The sequence below is a fragment of the Prunus dulcis genome, chromosome 2 (genome assembly GCF_902201215.1).
Source record: "Prunus dulcis chromosome 2, ALMONDv2, whole genome shotgun sequence".
In the NCBI taxonomy this organism is placed as follows: domain Eukaryota; kingdom Viridiplantae; phylum Streptophyta; class Magnoliopsida; order Rosales; family Rosaceae; genus Prunus; species Prunus dulcis.
In genome coordinates this window covers 18,130,532-18,149,553 of record NC_047651.1, presented here as the reverse complement: position 1 = coordinate 18,149,553, position 19,022 = coordinate 18,130,532, and the positions used below count along the sequence as shown (strand labels likewise).

General features: G+C 37.1%; 3 protein-coding genes and 1 long non-coding RNA gene across 4 annotated transcripts; 1 reads left to right on the top strand and 3 right to left on the bottom strand.

Moving 5' to 3' along the window:
* Positions 1-3,115: 3,115 nt before the first annotated feature.
* On the bottom strand, positions 3,116-4,501 carry LOC117619458. Its single transcript, XM_034349421.1, has 2 exons — positions 3,489-4,501; positions 3,116-3,405 (listed from the first exon to the last, which is right to left on the bottom strand). The coding sequence occupies exons 1-2, from the start codon at positions 4,461-4,463 to the stop codon at positions 3,277-3,279; spliced, it is 1,104 nt and encodes a 367-aa protein (XP_034205312.1). The 5' UTR covers positions 4,464-4,501; the 3' UTR covers positions 3,116-3,276.
* A 4,820-nt stretch (positions 4,502-9,321) lies between these two features.
* LOC117619549 lies at positions 9,322-10,211 on the top strand. Its single transcript, XR_004584584.1, has 3 exons — positions 9,322-9,397; positions 9,548-9,690; positions 10,146-10,211. It is a non-coding gene; the product is annotated as an uncharacterized LOC117619549 (long non-coding RNA).
* LOC117619548 lies at positions 9,385-10,697 on the bottom strand. Its single transcript, XM_034349530.1, has 2 exons — positions 10,137-10,697; positions 9,385-9,668 (listed from the first exon to the last, which is right to left on the bottom strand). The coding sequence occupies exons 1-2, from the start codon at positions 10,684-10,686 to the stop codon at positions 9,664-9,666; spliced, it is 555 nt and encodes a 184-aa protein (XP_034205421.1). The 5' UTR covers positions 10,687-10,697; the 3' UTR covers positions 9,385-9,663.
* A 2,530-nt stretch (positions 10,698-13,227) lies between these two features.
* LOC117619228 lies at positions 13,228-14,711 on the bottom strand. Its single transcript, XM_034349132.1, has 2 exons — positions 13,770-14,711; positions 13,228-13,682 (listed from the first exon to the last, which is right to left on the bottom strand). Exons 1-2 carry the CDS (start codon positions 14,676-14,678, stop codon positions 13,437-13,439), a joined length of 1,155 nt encoding a protein of 384 aa, XP_034205023.1. The 5' UTR covers positions 14,679-14,711; the 3' UTR covers positions 13,228-13,436.
* Positions 14,712-19,022: the final 4,311 nt, after the last annotated feature.

Sequence of the window (19,022 nt, the reverse complement as noted above, 5' to 3'; positions counted from 1 at the left end):
TAGGATGTCTAATTCACTTCATGCTATTTGAGTTAAGAGGATTCTCATGCAAACAATCCAAACACTATTTCCAATGGGTAAATAGGGCAAGGTTTATTAGATAAGACTAAGCCTTAATTCGCATGCTATATTAATTTCAACTTTATTTTAACCATCTAATTGTACTTCCTTTCTTAATATTGGAAAAAATTGGCATAACATGACAATACTAGTTCTTTTTCAAAGATTTTCAGCTTTCTTGTAGAGGAAGAAATGATAGAATACTACAGTATTATGGCTATGTAGTATATATTGTACACGTATTATAATATAGGTAGACGATATGATTTATTTTTCCCCCTTTTAGAGAATAGTATCAGTAAATACTCACTTATATTATAACATGTGTACAAGATGTACCACATAACTGTACTACCGCAATATTTTATGAGTAAGTCTCTAATGTGCCGTGTGTGCATACAATAACAAAGATGAAGAGCATGAGACCTAATTAATTTATTGAATATATATGGACTTGTCCAATATAGGTCCATACAATTTCAATTTTCTAAACATATACCTATCATTCTATAAATCTATGTGTAAACCTCAATTTCAAACTTAAATGACCAGTAGGATATAAGGCCCCTTTTGGTTCATGGGAAATGAGACTTGGGAATGGAAAATCAATTGATTTTCCATGTTTGGTAAGTCTACGTATGAGAAATCGTTGTTTGGCTCATGGGAAAGTAGGGAGGAAAGTGAAACCATCCTCCCAACTTGGGTTTTGTTTTCCCCCCTCATGGGAAAGTTTGAGAAAATGAGTTAACATTAAATACATATTTTTTATGACCATTTTATCCCCATTAACAATTTAGAATTACAATATATGATTAAATGCATTCTTTTTTTATTTAATTTAATATGGGTATAATTGAAAATTTATACAAACTTTATTTTCCATTCCTACTCAAAACAAACATGGGAAAGGAAATAAAGTGATATTTCCCAGTTACTTTCCCAGTATTACCAAACGTAGGAAAGAAATCTTCTATTCCCATTCCTTGGGGAATGAAAAGGGAAATGATTTCCCCTCAAATTCATTCCATGAACCAAACGAGGCCTAAGAGGTCATAGTAGTCCTATGTTTTCACATCATTGCCATCAGACTTCATATTTTATCTATAATTTATTCCGAACATTTCATTAACTGCCATAACTATAATTAAAACTCCCAATAGCATATCAATCACCCCATTTCTTTTGGTTGCCATTCCCTCTAACATATCACCCCTTAAAATTGCAAACCAAAAAAAAAAAAAAAAAAAAAAATTACATATCCAATAAGGTACATATGAAAAATATAAATATAAATCTATAGGTGATTAACATTTTGGTTTATTTAATAAAAAAATTATGCTGTTTTCCTTTTATGAATTATATGACTAGTAATCTATTTTATTATAATTTTATGAATAATAGTGTACATTCTAATTATTTTGAAAAATAATTAGATAATCTATTTATTATTTTTTTTAAAAATATATTTTTTAAATGAATCTTTTTTTACTCTTTAAATAAAGCACCTATTACTTGTTTTATGAAAAATAATTTGATCATCTTTTTATTGTTTGTTTTATGAAAACAATTTTTTTTAAACGAACCTATTTTTTCTCTCCAAATAATATACCTATTTTTTTCTCTATTAATGTACCTGATAAAACAATTTACTAGTATAATGAACCTATTTTTCGCTAAATTTTGTACCTATTTTTTTCTCTAAATAATGTACCTATTACTTGTTTTATGAAAAATAATTTGATAATCTATTTATTTTTTGTTTTATGAACCTTTTTAAATGAACCTTTTTTTTTCCCTCTAAATAATATGCCTATTATTTTTGAGGTTTTCTATTTAAACCCCACACTTCTCTTATTTCAACCCATGTTCTTAGTTCCCCCCAACTTTTAATTTAAATTTTCACAATTTGTAAGAAAACCCCACTATCTTCCCAAACTACCCTTAAATACACCCCAAACTAAAAAAATAAGAACAAAAAAAAACAAAAACAAAAACAACAAATGAAACCCCAAATCCGAAATTTAATATTTTTCTAGAGAAAGTGAAAAGTTTTACTTCTCTTCAAGAACTGTAACTGGAATTCTAACACTTGGGTATTATTGAGAGAGAGAGAGTTTGTAAACAGGAAGTTGAAAGGAGGTTTCTAAAACTTAATATGAAGAGTGGTGGGGTGTGTGTATAGATGTACTAGGTTAATTATTAAGTTGGATGACCTTTTTTGTCTTTTTATACAATAATAAAACATACAACTTAATGATTTAAGAATTGGGGTGAAAAAAGAGAAGTGCGGGGTTTAAATATAAAATATCTTTTTTTTTCTCTAATAATGTACACCTTGTATAATGAACTTTTTTTTTTCCTTCTAAATAATGTACCTATTTTTAATTTATAAAAAATGTGCATAAATTTCAAGCATACAACATACCTATTTTTTATTATAAATTATTGTGTACCTATTTTTAATTTATGAAAAATGTACGGAAATTTCAATTACAAAGTAACTGACCTCATTTTTATTTTAAATTTTTTTTTGATAAATAATATACCTATATTTTTATATGCATATATTTATAATTTCAAATAAGTTTCTAAATTAATTTTTACATCCTTTACAGCCATTTGGAAATCTTCCAAATTGAACATGTGTCGTTAGTTACACACCCCAATAACACATTAACTTATAAATACGGGTAGTTTGGGAATCCGAAAAATACAATACATCATATTTTAAGTTATATTAAGTAACTTGTTTAGTTGGATCCAGTCATTGGGTATTATTTGAAAAAATTGGATATTTTAAATAGAAAAATAAAAAGAAGGGTTGTAAGTGATTTAAAATGAATTTTATGGTCTAAGCTCAATTTACTAATTATTTTATATGCATCCCTCATTATGTTATATTCAAACGTGATTTTCCTCACATTATTACTCAAAAAGTTAGTTTCATCGTCAACCTCATAATAAAACCAGTCAATATGCAAGTAACATGTACAGTGACAGTGGCACACCGAAAATCTGCTCAGCTTCTTAATAAAATATCCAAACATATAACACTGAAAATCTGCTCAGCTTCTTGATAAAATATCCAAACATATAACACTAGCTACTAGCTACTTTTTTCTTTTTCTTTTATTTTCTAGCTACTAGCACACCATACAAATATTACTCAACTGAGCAAGTGCGAAATTAAACCATCAAACTCATCAAGGTGGTTCATCAGTCAGCTGTTTTGGGCACCTCATCGGCCTGTGCTTCCTCTCCAGCAGCCTCCTCCGCATTCATTTTCTTGGCATTCCTTCCCTCCACCTCACCAACACTACTTTTATCAGTCTCCTCCTCCTCTTCCTGAAATTATCATGTCATAAGGATTCATATGCAAAAATGTATAATGTTTAAAAAAAAAAAAAAAATAGAGAATATATATATACCAGTAGGTCCACTGCAACTTGGTTGAGGTCTGGAATGCAAGGCCTGGGCTTCAACCCTTTAGCGGAAGAGCAACCCACCTTCCACCCCAATGCCCGCGGAGTTGGGTGGGTCATGGAGGCCGTGGATGGCATTGGCATGTCAATGGTTATGGGCATTTTCATAAACAGCCCGACCCGGAAGCTTTCCATCACTGCCTCCATAACTCGGTCTTGCAGAGTCAACATGTGCCATATCTCCACCGAGTCCAAACTTCCGAGTCCACTGGAAGTCAACATCTTCAGGTACTCGCTTTTCTTCTCCTCGCCGAATTTGGTGGCCACGTACTCACCCACACGACCCACAAATTCGGCGAGGTTGATCTCCTTCGCGGACGACACCAGTGCCTTCGTCGCCGCCGAACTCGCCAGGCTGTGCATGATGTTCGGGTCGGGCATTTCGGAGTTACTGACCCGATCCAGATCAATCACCGTGCGGCCTTCATCGCTGCCGAACTCGTCATCATTCGATATCACGCAAAGTTTCATGAAGTCGAACTTGTCCGCCGCCGAGAAATTGAAGTTGAAGGCGACACCGGAGCAAAAGGTGCGAGCTTTGACCATACAGCCCTTCGGAATCGGGTCGGTGACGTCCATCACTCGGATGCTTTCTGGGCTAAGAGCTTTGTCTCCGGCGGTCAGGAGGACCATGTAGTATCGGGTTGTTTTGGCACTACGGTCAACCGGGTCACCGGTTTTTGACTTGGGTCCGAAGGCTGGGGCCAAAGGTTCGGGTTCACGGTCAATCGGGTCACTGACTTTTGACTTGGGTCCGACGGCTGCGGCCAAAGGTTCGGGTGCACGGGCAACCGGGTTACCCGCTACGAGGTCATGGTTCATTTCGGGGTAGAGGGCAAACGGATGAGATCCGAGTTGTTTGAGTAGCGTATCGGCCAAGTTGTGGCAAATAGAGGGAGCAATAGGAGAAGACGACGACATGGTTATTAATAACTTGAAGGGATGAATAATTTCGGGATGAAGAGAAGGAGAGATATGAGAGGTTTGTTTTGGAAACTTGGAAGGATATTTATAGTGCTAGCCAGTCCGTCACTTTGTATCACACCACATGTTCGAGGGAAAAAACAAAATTTGCTGCCAGGTATTACTCCAAGTTGTTTTTTGCTCCATGACCCGACCCCAACTTTTCTTTTTGCTGCAATGTGAGATATGACTCGAAGCAAGTTTTTGTTTGCTGCAAGATATGACCCCAAGTTTTTTTTTTTTTTTTTTTATAATTTTCTTTTTGCTGTGATGCTGGACCCCAAGTTTTCCCAAATTTTCTTTTTGCTGTGATGCTGGACCCCAAGTTTGCTGCGATGGCTGGGTGCAATGCGAGATGGGACCCCAAGTTCTCCCGAGTTTTCTTTTTGTTGCAATGCGAGTTGGGGAATGAGAACTTGTTGCAATGCGAGTTGGGGAGCGAGAACTTGTGAATGAGAGTTCGTGAGCGAGAACTTGTTGCAATGCGAATGAGAACTTGTTGCAATGCGAGTTGTGAATGAGAGTTCGTGAGCGAGAACTTGTTGCAATGCGAATGAGAACTTGTTGCAATGCGAGTTGGGGAGCGAGAACTTGTGAATGAGAGTTCGTGAGCGAGAACTTGTTGCAATGCGAATGAGAGGATGGGACCCCAAGTTTTCTTTTTGCTGCGATGCGAATGACTTAAAGCAAGTGTTTGTTTGCTTTGCTGCGAGATACGCCTCCAAGTTTGTTGATATCACACAAAGTTTCATGTTGAAGTCGTAGCTTTCCGCCCCCGAGAAATTGAAATTGAAGTTGAAGGCGACACCGGAGCAAAAGGCGCGAGCTTTGACACGTCATTCAAAAATAAAATCAGTGACAACATCCTTTTTCTTGCTGAACTGGAATTGCTCCTATGTGAAACGCTCAGTTGAAGGTGGGAATGAGGGTTGAGCTAGCAACGAGGGAAAGTCAAAGATAGCGGCTCATAAAAATTATAAAATTAGAAAGTGCCATACTCTCTAGCCTGCCTTAAAAATTATTGTTTTTTCTTCTGCTCCTGAGATGTCTTTATGGTAACAAGCAAATTAACCTCGGGTTTGCATTTCCACCTCATTTATGTTTGAAGTCGGGTATGTCATTTCCACTTCATCATAGTTTAAGTATTTTTCTCTCATTATTACCTCTATATTCTTAATATTCAAATTAGAAAGATTTTTAATCCCCCCCTTCATTTCCGCCCTATAACCCCCAAAAAAAAATTATAATAAAAAAAATTGATCGAGCATAACATATGTCATTTTCATTAGATTTAATTACAATTTCACTACTGGAAAGGACGCCGGTCTCTTTACCTTTTAAAACTAAAATTTGCTCACTTAATTTCCAAAATCTCTAAAAATTGATAAAATTTTCTTACTTGATCATTTTCGTCCATTCTAGTCCGCATTGTTAATATGCTTATGTGGCATGGGCTTCTTTTAACCTCTCATCACTTCGTCAAAATTCTCATCTGGAATCCCTGTCAGGAAACATACATATATAGCATTTAATAATTTAATTAATTAGCTGAAATATTAATTTACTTGCTTGAATTTTGTTTGTTATTAACAGTTGAAATATTTATATTACCACAAAACCTAAACTAATTAATCAAAAAAACAAAAATCTTTATTACTTAATTCAAAATTGAGGAAGCAATCCAAATTTCAAAATAAATTGGATTTCGGGTGGGTTCTTCTCCGACCACCTGCGCGGGAGGGTGGTTGGGGTGTCGGATTGGGTGATGGTTGGATAAGGTTGAGGGTTTTTTTTTGGTCGAAGTGTTTAAAGTGGGTTGGGTTGGGGATTTAGGGTTGAAGTGTTTAAAATGGTATTAAATTGAAACTGGGGATGGGGTTATAACTCTCAAGTCACTGCTGGCCTTTTTATTTTTCCCTTTCAATTTAGCAAAAACGAGGTCGTCTACCACGTTTTAAAAACAAACAAAATATATAATTGAAACAAAGTCGTTTTATCTTATTGCTTAAAAAAGAGAGGAAAGAATAAGAATGCACTACGTACTGCACGCAAGACTCAAGTATCACCCTTTGGGGCATTTTATCGAACAGATGGTGGGCATTTGCAGGGGTCAAAATTCTTCTCTCAAATGGAGGATTTTGGGGTTGCAGAGTTCACTTGACCACCCTTGTTTCTTTGTGAATCCACCACTGAGTGCAAAGAAAAGAAAAATAAAAGACATAAGTGGAAAATTTCAATGAAATTACTGAACGAAAAATATGTCTAGGGTGAGGGTTGGGTCGAGTCGGGTCAGAGAGAGAGAGAGAGAGAGAGAGAGAGGTGGGGTGCGATAGCGGTGGCAAAGAGAAAAGATAAGGGAGCTAAAATTACTAAAATGCCCATACCAAGTCAGCATACTTAACGGTTTTATCGACGAAAATGGTTAAGTAAGAAAATTTTCAGCAATTTCTAGAAATTTTTGTGGTTAAATGAAAAAAATTTAGTTCCAAAAGTGAAGTGAGATCAAACATCTATTCCAAACGGAAGAAACAGTAATTAAGCCTTGCGACTATTACTCTGTCAGTCGGTATTTTGCCTTCCGGCTAAAAAGTAAAACTAAAAAATAATGACTTTTCAAAAAAGTTGAAAATGAAGCTCAAAGATTTTGAAATTTCAATTTGGCCCATTGTATTTTGGAAAACCACTGAAATGCCCCCTCTATATATCCCTCCCTAAAAAAATTTTGTTTTTTGAAAGTCATTCAAACGCCGCACCCTCCACATATGTTGCTCCGTATGGAACTATGAATATGGCTGGCGTGCTGTTGGTTTTCGACACCAGCTTCACGTTCTGGGACTTATAGACAGCCAGCCCAAAGCAAGATCTTTAGCGCTCCTATGGTTGATGATAATTACCGGGTACATTGAACACAACAACCACAGCATCATGGTGGTTCAGCTGCCACAATGAGGTGAGGAATTTGATATGGAATTAAATTCATGGCAATTTGAATCTGACAATCCTGTTGAATTTTATTTGATTCTGTGTTTAGCAATGGCGTAGAACTTTTGGGCTTTTAATGGTTTGCTGATATCATCTGAGAGAATCGGGGGTTCTTCATAACTGTTCACAATAATACAGATTCAATATTGATGTGTAAGTTCTGCAATCACTCAATCTTGATGGAAAAAGTTGTATGAAGTTTCAAATGATTAATCTTATGATGGATATTCTTACATTTATGGATATAGTAAGCAATGAAATTATTATAGATGTAGGGTCTAGATTTCTTATTTTGGGCATGAATTTTGCTTTATTCAATGACAAGCTATATGTTATCAGAGAGGCAAAGAACCTTTTTTTTCATAACAGAATATGTGCTTTGTCCCCCTTTACAAATAGGCTATATATTTTCCCTAGTATTTGCTAACATTGGCTTCTGTCACGGCCTTGTGAGCAGACAGGAAAAGGGTTTTCCCAAATTGTCTTGAGAGCTTTTCTTTCTTTTTTGGGTAATAGAATACGAGGCCACACAAGCAAGTATTTGTGTTCGTGAGTGTTTGGTTTGTGACGTAAACAAAAGTGTCTGCACTCTGTACTAAACTCAAGAGGATTAGGGTGTCGGGCATGCATTTGTCTTTTGGAATGGTAGATATTCTACTTTCCAAAAGTAACGAGGCAAATGATAAAATATGGCGATTTGGAACATTTGTGTGGCATATTGATAAGCAGTTGTATTTAGTATGTACAGATTAAGCTGCAAGATTCATACGACTAGGTATCTTTAATCTGGTTTTATATCAGATAAACCAATACTAGTGTAAAATCATGGCATTTTTCCAGATTCTGCAAAAATAGACTTGATATGCTCAACTTCAGGATAGGCTCAATATAGTGAGCTAGAGGCACCTTTCAACTTCATCCCATCTCTGAAATAGGCTCAATATAGTGAGCTAGAGGCACCTTTCAACTTCATCCCATCTCTGAAATAGGCTCAATATAGTGAGCTAGAGGCACCTTTCAACTTCATCCCATCTCTGACATAGACTCAATATGCTATAGGAATGGGGATTTCTGGGTTTTAAAAACAAACAGGGGAATGTGCTGAAGAAGTCAAATATGGGAAATCTTGCAAGTTGTTCTAAGAGGATGAATCTGGTTGCTACCTTTCTAACCTAGGAAATATGCTTGGTGTTGTAAGAAATTCCATCAGGGAAGGAAATTGTTACCTTGCAGCTTAATCTGTTTTCACAAATAGATACATATTAGTGATTTGCATGCCATCCATACATGCAAGTATAGCATGGAATAAAAAGATGATGCAAAGATTCAAGAGTACCAGCACTAGATTCCTATGGAATTGGATCCAATGTTATAGTCATAGTAACACATGACGGTAACATTTCAGGAGATAATGGAAACAATCTTACAGGGCAACATATAGATATAGAGGATTGATTAACATGCTGAGAAAACAGAACTAAACTTGTATCGTGTTATCATTATAATACAGATGTGTGAATTATACATCCATATTCGAATGCAGAATTCAATAACACCCAAGGACTTCATGAATCAAGCAGCCAATGACTATATATAAGGTACATGCACTAGTTTGGGACTTGTCATGCTTCCTAGAATTTATAGTAAATCTTGGTTCTCACTGAAATTTATAATGCTTTCTCAGGTACCAAACGGAGTGCAATTGTGCAAGTGGCGGGTTATCAGTTTATATCAAGGCAGCATTCTTATCAGGATCAGCCAATCCTAAAAAGACGTCCAAACATAAACAAGGATGCATATCCCTTGCAGCAAGTACAGATGCAAAAGGAATGCATGAAGTCATGGCTCAAAACTAAGCTCCTAACATATACCGCAATTGTATATCGAATCGTTCTAATGCCACAAATACGGTAAGAAATCTAAAATTAACAAACCAGATTAAAACCAGGACAATTGTAGTCTTCAAAGAAAAAGGAAAGAAAACAGGATAAATGTGTAATGCTCAGTCTGTGCCAGAGGAGATTCCACTTCCATCACCCCCTTCTTCTTCTTGTCTTCAGCTGCAGCATCCATCATAGACCGGTCTGTAACCTCACCAACGTGAAGAACTAGTCCAACAGAGTTAGGCTCCACGGCTGTTGAAGGTCTGTCCTTGGTCTCAGGCACAATGCCAGCCTCATCCTGAAGCAAGATTGAAGCATAGGTATTCATCTTTCAACAACAATAGATCACATACATAAGAATTTCATACAATTAATCTTAACTACGTTTATTTTACGAAGGAAACAGTCTCTTTACTATACATAGAGAATTACAAAGACCGTGTACAACACACCAACTAGTACTCCAAAGATAGAAATCATGCTTTTGGCCACAGTTTACTCAATGCTATGTTACATCCTGTCATGCTCTGTTACTCGATGCTAAAACATATATATAAACGTAATTATTGACTAAGCATCTACGTTTATCCAGACAAAATTTTCTTATCACCCAAGTAAACTAAAATTAAAAAAGTTGTTACAGAATAAATATTTTACCAAACAAAAACAAAAACAAAAACAAAAAAAGGCTTGCTGTAAAAGTAAAACTCGAAATTATTTACGAAGCTGTCAATTAGGCCTCTAATACGAGGTACCGGACTGTTACCGTGGGCAGTATCCTGGCCGGGCCTCCAGCCCGGTGCCGGAGTGGGAAAAACCTCAGGTGGTGCTGGAGGCGTGGAGAAACTCAAAGGGCTTGTGCCTAATCCCATATCCTCCATTACCTTGAGCACCTGGAATGGCAGAGTAAGGTAATTCCACATCTTGACGGACTCCAAGTGATCGACCCGGGATGCAGGGCTCACCTTTTCGAGGTACTCTTGAGCTTTTTTCTCCTTTCCTGCTTTGAGCAGGTAGCAATGCACAATTTTGATGAAGCGTTTGTTGCTGGCCAACCGAACCTGCGCCACGCAGTCCTTGAGAAGAGCAGAGTCAACTGGACCGGGGTTAAGCTGATTGGCTGAATCGCTTTCATCGACAGCAATTTTTTCTGCAATAGCCTTCTCCAGGCAAGAGTGTGAGAAGCACTTGTCTAGTATGAGAAGCATTTCTTCTTTGTTCGGGAGAAACAGTTCCGGGATCAGATCGATTTCTTTGAAGTGAGATTCCATTAGGCTTGCAAGAACATAAGCGTCTGGCTTGAGAGGGGTCGACATCACTGTTGAATTCTTGGCTTTTGGATTTCGGGTTTTTGGAGAAGAAAGGCTATGCTGGTGGGGTTTGAAGAAGGCACACGCTGAGGCTTTGTCTTTGTAGAAAGAGTCATGTTACTATAAATTTTTAACAAAATTTCGTAGCTTTTTGAGAATCAACTTTGATCCCTGTCCTCATCAGAGAGAGAAACACTGCTGGGCCTACCACTGCTCCTTCCCCTACCTCTCCTCGAATCAAATAAATAACTTTATTGTTTTGATTTTTTTCATTTAAAATAATTTTGGCATTTGATATAGTATAATTCACTAGCCAGAAATGGTTAAATCAAATTGTTAAATGTTAGCTTTGTCGGAGAAGAAAGAAAACTCAAACAACAAGAATACAGATGGTCATGTTCTTGAACAAATAAAAATAGAAGGGTAATTTTCATTTTACTACTCTGAAGTTTACCAAGTTTCAATCTTTCATATACGAAATTATTTTCATCTAAGTTTCGTACCTTATGTTCATTTTCGTCTCAGTCTCATACCTAATGTTCATTTTCGTAACACTTTCATGTATCCATTAGTGCTTCTGTTAATCCCTCTGTTAAAACGCTTATGTGGCAATCAATGAATCCACATGGACCGTACATATTGCGCCATGCGGACTGGAAACAGAAAAAGGAAGTAAATAATATAATTAAAATATAAAAAAAATAAAAGACAAAGATTTATTTCAAAAATAAAAAATGGACAACTACAAAAGACCTCCCAAGTTATAGGGTCATTTTCAAGTTCATACCCATCTTTTGGGGCATTTATAAATACATACTCTAACTCACGGAAGGCCTAAAATTTCAAGGTAGGTTTTTTTTTTTTTTCCAAAGCAAAATTAAATGTTTTGAAGAGACCATGTCAACTTACCAGTCTTGAAGAGAAACAAAGAGGTTGCAGATTTGATGATTGATTTTGACAAGGGTATTGGAGAGAATTTTGATGATATAGCTGACCTATTTTAGCATTCCAAAGTTTTTAAATACACTATTGGGATAATGATGAATTGTATTATTCAACACAAGTCCGTAAAGGAAAATGTTAAGCGTACCACATTTTTATATCACATTGTGTACCACCTCTCTAATAGAGGTGGACTCCATTATTTTGATGGGCTCCACCTCTATTAGATAGGTGATACACAATGTAATATAAAAATATAATAAGTCTAGCATTAATTTACCCGTCCGTAAATTACAGAAATTAAAATAATAATAAAATTTCTCCAATAGACAATGTAACTTGTGCTATAAATGAGGAGACAAAATCATATGTTGCTGATGATTTCCAGATTGTGCAGAAATATGGCATCTAGCATGCTTCATGGGTTTCGGGAGACTTTTATTGTACGAAGAAATCAAAAAAGGAATTCCAATTACTGCCACGTGACGAGGGCAGATGGTGTGCTGTAATAAGGCTCGTGCGTCTAAAGGACCAAGCTGAACCGTCCCGATACCGCCACGTCGCCCAGGTAGAGTGGGTGACTATACTCATTCTTGCAAATGCGAGCTCCAGACCGCCAGCCATTGTCTGCATCACAACTTGCACGATGCACGTGCCCTCCATCCAACGTTTGATGGATGATTTCTCAAGCGCGCGCAACCGTTAAAATGCGAGCGGGTCCCGCTGGCACCAAAAGCCAGAAAAAGATTCGATAAGGCAAGCAGTAACAAAATTATCATAGATGATATGATTCACTTGTATTTTTGACATTTTAAAATAATAATAAAAAAAGTGTTTTTACTTATATATTTATATCTAAACTAAACATGATATGGGAGAAATTTAGAGAAATAGGTGAATGGTTCTTGGTTTCTCTATCAAGCATGAAACAATCCGCACGTGCATTGGGGTAGAAAGTTAGAAACAACTGTGATGGATTTTTGACCAATTTATAATTGAAAGCGGAGACAACCGTCTTATTCTTCCTAACAGACAACAGCTTTAAAAGTATTAGGAACAGAAGCCAAGCAAATGATACATACATAATGTATCTGCGTCGGATAATAAAATATACCCAACAAAATTCAGGTCAGCCTCAAAGACAAATGACTATCTGTGAAAGTGATGATAAGATTTATAATCCAGTACACTTTTAGAGTGGCAGAAATAATTAATGCAAATTCAATCAAAAAGTACATAAACAAATTCAACAACAAGGGGACATGATCTTCTATGGATTCAGGCTGCTGTATTTATCAAACTATCAACCACCTATCCAAATTTCAGTTTCAAAGAAAAATTTGTGAAACATGCTTCTCTCAAATAATTATTTTCTCTATGATCAAGAGCATACGTATTGTTGTGCAGAGCTTTTCCCAACCAATTTTTGCTCGGAGCCCATTTGACACTGATATTGCTGGTTATACTTGTTTTGTCTAAATTTGAATTCTGTTGAGCAGTTATTTCTGTTTCAATTGTGTAGGCTCATGTGTTTTTGTTGTTCAATTCTATGTAATTGCCCTTGTTCACACACACAAAAAAAAAAAAAAAAAAGCGGCAACAATATCCAAGCCCAATTGGAAATTACAAATTACAATACATATGGAAAGTGGAGGAGACAAGACAACTCCATCACTCTCTTCTTCTACCCAAACCTCTACAATACAAACAACCTTCCAGGAATTAGCAAAGCAAGCAGCAAATCAAGGCTAATTTATCATATCCCATAAACACACACGGGGATTTTCAAGCCTTGAAGGGTTCGGAGGATTGATTCAGTGTGACGAGTCAGAATCACAGGACATGTCCTCCTCCTCTGCTTCGTCAATAGGCGCCTTGTCCCGAGCCCGCGTTTTATCCTCATCCATACTAAGAACCCCGCCGACGCCGTCGCTGGGATTCTTCATCGGAAGAACATAGGGACAGGGGTCGTCCTCGTCCACACCACCAAAAGCCACTGCCTTGCGCTTCGCCACGTTGCTCTGCTTCTCATAACCAACAGCATAGTTGCGACCATCGGACTGAAAATTTTGAGCATAAAAAGAAAGAAAACAAGATGGCCAATGCAATCAAGTTGAAGTTTACCAACTAGTAATTAGAGAGTGTACCACAGTTTCGTTGTTGCCGTTATAATTGGCGCCGGCACCGTATGCAGCAGCAGCAGTGACATGACAACCAATATGAGCATGGTTATGGGCGGCCGTCCACCCTTGTTGTGGAATGGGAAGCAGCTGCTGCGGAGGCGGGAATTGAACATCATCGGATTCGGAGCCAATTGGGGTCTCAATGAGGCCTTTCGCAACGACCGCCTTCAGAATTTCGGCTCTCAGGGTGAGAATATTCCAGATACGAATCGAATCAAGGTTTCCGATTTCGGCTTCACTTTTGCTGCTCAGAATCTTCCTGTACTCCGCCACCTCATCATCACTCCCGTACTCGCCCAGGTACCACACCACGTAATCAGTGAACCGGGAGATGTTTTGGCTCTTGATTTCTCCGATGAACTCCGTCGCCGACGCGGTCTCATCCGGCGGCGAGACATTGAGATCCGGGATATAATTGGGTCCCCTGTTTAGTGCTGGGTCCACAAAATTCTGGTCACCATTCTCAGCCGGCACCAGAAAACAGAAATCCACCACTTGACGGCGGCTGCTGCTGCTTTGGCGTAAGGCCGTTTTCAACCTGAACGCCGTGATTGCAGACATAGCGTCTTGTCGGGTGGGTCCATTGACTGGGAGAGCAGTCAGAAGGACCTCCTCCGGCCACAAACTACTACCTCCGCCGCCGCAGTATACAGCCGCGTACACCGTCGTCTGTGGTCCCCAGAAGCTGAAAGCAGCATTTGGCGCCCCGATAGCAGGTGAGGCTCGACTGGTTGGGGTTTCGGTTCCAGCCCCTCTAATGCTACTACTGCTTTCTTCAACCTCTGCAGCTCGGATCGTTGGCAGACGGACTTCTCTTAGGTGGTGGAGGAGTAAATTGGCCGAAGAAAGTCTGAGAAGAGAAGCCTTGGCCATTGCTGCTATAGCTAGCTAACGCAGAGAGGGAGGCGAGATGTGGTTGGGGTGAAGAAGATGGAGCTTGTTTGTTTATATAGAGCTTGTGGGTCGCGCGGGTCTCATTCGTAGGAAAAGTCAAGGATTTGATGTTGCCGACCAATTGCTTTCCTTAGTATCGTTAACTCACTGATTGGGAACCACGTGAGGATTGGAGAAATTGGTTTTGGAACCCACTAATCTGCAACCATTGGTATTAGATGATGTAAAATAAATAACAATTCCATCATTAAGTTAACGTAATTACCTAATTTTTATTAGTGTGTGTTACGATTGCAGCATTTGTACATGACTGCAGCTGATGGGGGTTAAGTGAAAAAGAGTAGTGACTTGCAAACTGAAGTTTTAGATCAGAATACTTATGAACTACGACATTATAATTGTATATACCAATAAACTACGACATTATAATTGTATATGTGTGAGAATTCATCCTCTTTTATATTTTAAATTATTATTTATATTAAAATAAAATAAAAAAAACTTGGATGACTGCTGGACAAACAAATTATGTTCCGCCACCCTTGTCTCAAAAGTTGACCACAAACTTATTAATCATTTTTCTAGAACATGATGAGGAGTCCCAATAACAAACCGCAAGTAGCATTTGACGTGGCCATTTGGTTCTAGCACTTTTAGAACAAGATGAAGCCGAAGCCGAAACAAAAAGTCCGTCACCCACAATCAAGTCAAAAATCGTTCAAAAAGCTTAATTTTAAATGGGGAGAAAAAAAGAGAGAGAAATAGTTTGATACGATGGTAAGTTGTAAGAGCATTCATAGTGCAGAGGTATAAATTCGAGGGTGTGAAGTCATTTTTATATTTCCTTTACACTTTTAGGGATGTAAATGTGATTTTTATTCTAATATAAAATATGTAAAGATAAATATGTATATTTGATTTTTTATTTATTTATGTTAATTCGATTTTGGGTTTTTTTTTTGTATGTGTGTTAACGTTTTAAAATTAATTCTGTGTGTGTTAAATTTATTTTATTTTTCTAAATAAATAAACTTAAAAATATTTAAATTCGGATAAGTTATGAAGAGTGGTGATTTTTGTGAACAAAGGTTTTGCTTGTATATAGAAAATTAGAAGAAAAAACATTAGGCATTTTTTCCCATCAATTTCAGACAATTAGATGATTTTGGGGTTTGTTTAAAAATTGTTTGGGCCTTTAGATTAATGATTTTGGAGTTTGTAAAAAATTAGAGCTGTAGGATGTTTTATCTAATGGAGCACCAATTCAAATGCCATTAAATCAAGCGCATTAAGCTACTAGTGGGGCTCGAACTAAGTTATGTTGGGCGACTGAAGTTGAATTTGTGAGTGTGGGCGCATAATTCCAGAAACTTTGTTGTTCTTCTCTCTTCACTCTCCTCCTTTGTCAATTTATAACATCTCACATTGACCAACGGAGAAGGGGTGATGTGCCTTATATGTACATGCCCACCTTCATCTAGAACGAGATCTTTTGGGAGCTCACTGGCTTCGGAGTCATGGGAACTTCTAAGTTAAGCGAGTTGGGGCTAGAGCAATCCCAGGATGAGTGACCCACTGGGAAGTTGCTCGTGAGTTCCTAGAAACAAAACCGTGAAGGCATGAGCCCAAAGTGGACAATATCGTGCTAAAAGACATAAATAATATGTATAAGGCTAAAAATCACTTTTGGTCCCTGTAGTTTGGCACTTTAACTACTTTTAACCTTATAGTTTCAATTCCGTCAATGTTGACCATGTAGTTTCATATTTATAGCAATTCAAGGATAAGTTAGTATTCCTATTAATTTCTTTGACGATGCAATGGGCAATTTCGTCAACCAAAAATCCTTGAGCATAAAAACTAGTCAAAAACTCCGCCTATGCATTAACCTGAATATGCGCTTGATTTCTCTATCATTTCGCCTGGCTTTATAATAGTAGACGACAAATATTCTTTATAATAAATAAATAAATAGATTAAAACAAACAAAAGGGTTATCATCTTTGTATTTTTTTCTTTAATATTTCCAAAATTGGACCCACACTAATACTATTCAGGAAAAACACATAAAATATAGGATTAGCTACTTGTAGGGTTGGCGACAAATCAAATTGCATAAACTCCATTTATAAAATTAGCAACCAAATGCAAAGATTCTTCTCGTAGGACTTCAGTTATCACACGGTCCTACCATCACCGCCATTGTAAGAGTTGGAACTGGATCTTTGATCTCTTTTTTCTTTCGTCTTTGGGTCAAATTAAAGACAAGCCCTCTAAATAATTAAGCACTTTTAATTTATAGCTTTGCCCCCTTTATCATTTTTTATGCGTTTTATTATTGTTATTATATCAGGATAAATTAAATTATTAATTTAAGTCGCTGCCCCCATACGGCCCCAAATATTTTCTTTTCTATAAATAAGCTAGTTTTCGTTTATGTTTACAACTCTCACAAGTCAAATTACTTCTAGAAGTTCCACTAATTGTTTGACTGCATGATTACATCATCATCACATCTCCGTCACTACCGTCCACGTGTATACACCGCACATACCCTTCTTTTTTCCTAGTTTGGGAAGAGCCCCACTTTCCATTATTACCCTTTCTCTAAATTTCACCTTCGGATTTTAATATTACACATTCAAACAAGAAATTAAATCATAAAAATAATCATAATCATAATATGTCGGCTGACCCACGGCTGACCAAGAGTGTTAAAATGGCTCGTCAAATCCAAAGACCCACGGACGTCAGCAATTCGATCTAAAGTTCAGCCGAAGAATTGTTTTAAGAAGCTTAAATGAAATTCAATATATAATCAAATAAGAAGAATTTAGTTGATACTATTTGTGACATCATTAAATTAATACAATAACGTAGATGGAGATCTGACGCTGAGATGCATCTATTTGTCATGAGTTGAGAAAAATCATAGCAAAACGAAGAAAAATATAATAAATCTTTTGTCTATGAAAATGGGAGAAGATAGAAGCGAGGAAGGGAGAAGGAGAGAGGGAAGGAAGAGAGGAGGGGAGAAGGGAAGAAGAATGGCTTCCTCCCCATTCAAAGTAAAAACGGCTCTAGAGTGTTTTATGGTCTCCTTGTGTGCTAGGGTTTTGGAAGGATAATCCTTATTTGGTTAGGATTATTCTTTCCCAAAAAGATTATATGAATTATTTCAAAAGATTTAGTGAAAATTAGTTCCTTGATTTAAGGAGATATTCTTATCTTAAATCAAAGATATTCCAAAAGATCGCGCACCTGGCGGTCGCATGACGTCCTTTTCTATCATAAAGATAGTAAGATATCCAACTCCAACATGCCAAATTTTGCTGCAAATTTGTGTTAATTAACTTCAGTTAATTATTCGCGGGACGTCCTTCATCCTTTATTCTTTCTTTTTATTTCTTGTTGAATTGTGTTCCTATGTGAAATGATCATGAGGGCATCCATCAAATTGAGATGGAGGGGAGAGAATGAGGGAAGGTCAAGGATAGCGGCTCATAAAAATTAAAAATTAACAATATAAAGTGCAATCCCAATCATCAAATGCATCTAAAGAAATTCTTCCAGCAACCATTACCATCCTCACATATTTATTTTCTTCTGATATTTTGCTACAAATTGGTGTTATATTGGCTAATCATTTTGTCGTGGACCTTCACTTTGGTTGAAGAGAGGGCGATCCGCTAGAAAATGAAATATTTTGTTTTGTGGATCAAATTATATATGCATTGCATCCATGTCAAACGGAATCATCTTCTTTTTTTCACCTATTACACAAACCGACTTGACTCGGCACGAATGGGCTTGATTCAGCATTCACATGAGATATCTAGAGGAGAGAGACTTCGTTAGGTTGGAAAGTCAAGGATATCGGCTCGTCCAAACTAAAAAAATAAACTCCCAAACCTTCCTGCTTCTAAGCGCATTTTGACACATCACCAAGGCTAAAGAAGCAAACACCAAAGCTCAACATCAATAACACAGCACAAACGTTGGTCTCTCACACTCTGCGATGCATGCATTCTCTATGGAAAACCAGTCTAGCTAGCTCTCCAAAATTTGAAAATGCGCCCTAATAATTTGGGATGGGACTTTGTTGAAAATTTTACAAAATAAGTCAAATTATTATTGACAGGATTCATCCCGAATTTTTCTTCGGAATCCGCGATGAATTTTGTGTCTGTCCGATAATTTGCAGGTGTTGGTCTAAATTACTAAACCCAAAATCCACTTGCACAGAAAACACAATTTACTCACCAATCGTTCAACAAGCATGATATATAAGTCAACTACACCCTAGCAACAATTCTAATGGCC

Bases quoted from the DNA above. Each gene is read 5' to 3' on its own strand.
- LOC117619228 (XM_034349132.1), bottom strand. From the start codon at position 14,678: ATGGCCAAGGCTTCTCTTCTCAGACTTTCTTCGGCCAATTTACTCCTC. The intron at 13,683-13,769 runs GTACACTCTCTA...CAAAATTTTCAG, and splicing joins ACGGCAACAACGAAACTGTG to TCCGATGGTCGCAACTATGC.
- LOC117619548 (XM_034349530.1), bottom strand. From the start codon at position 10,686: ATGTCGACCCCTCTCAAGCCAGACGCTTATGTTCTTGCAAGCCTAATG.
- LOC117619458 (XM_034349421.1), bottom strand. From the start codon at position 4,463: ATGTCGTCGTCTTCTCCTATTGCTCCCTCTATTTGCCACAACTTGGCC. The intron at 3,406-3,488 runs GTATATATATAT...TGATAATTTCAG, and splicing joins AAGTTGCAGTGGACCTACTG to GAAGAGGAGGAGGAGACTGA.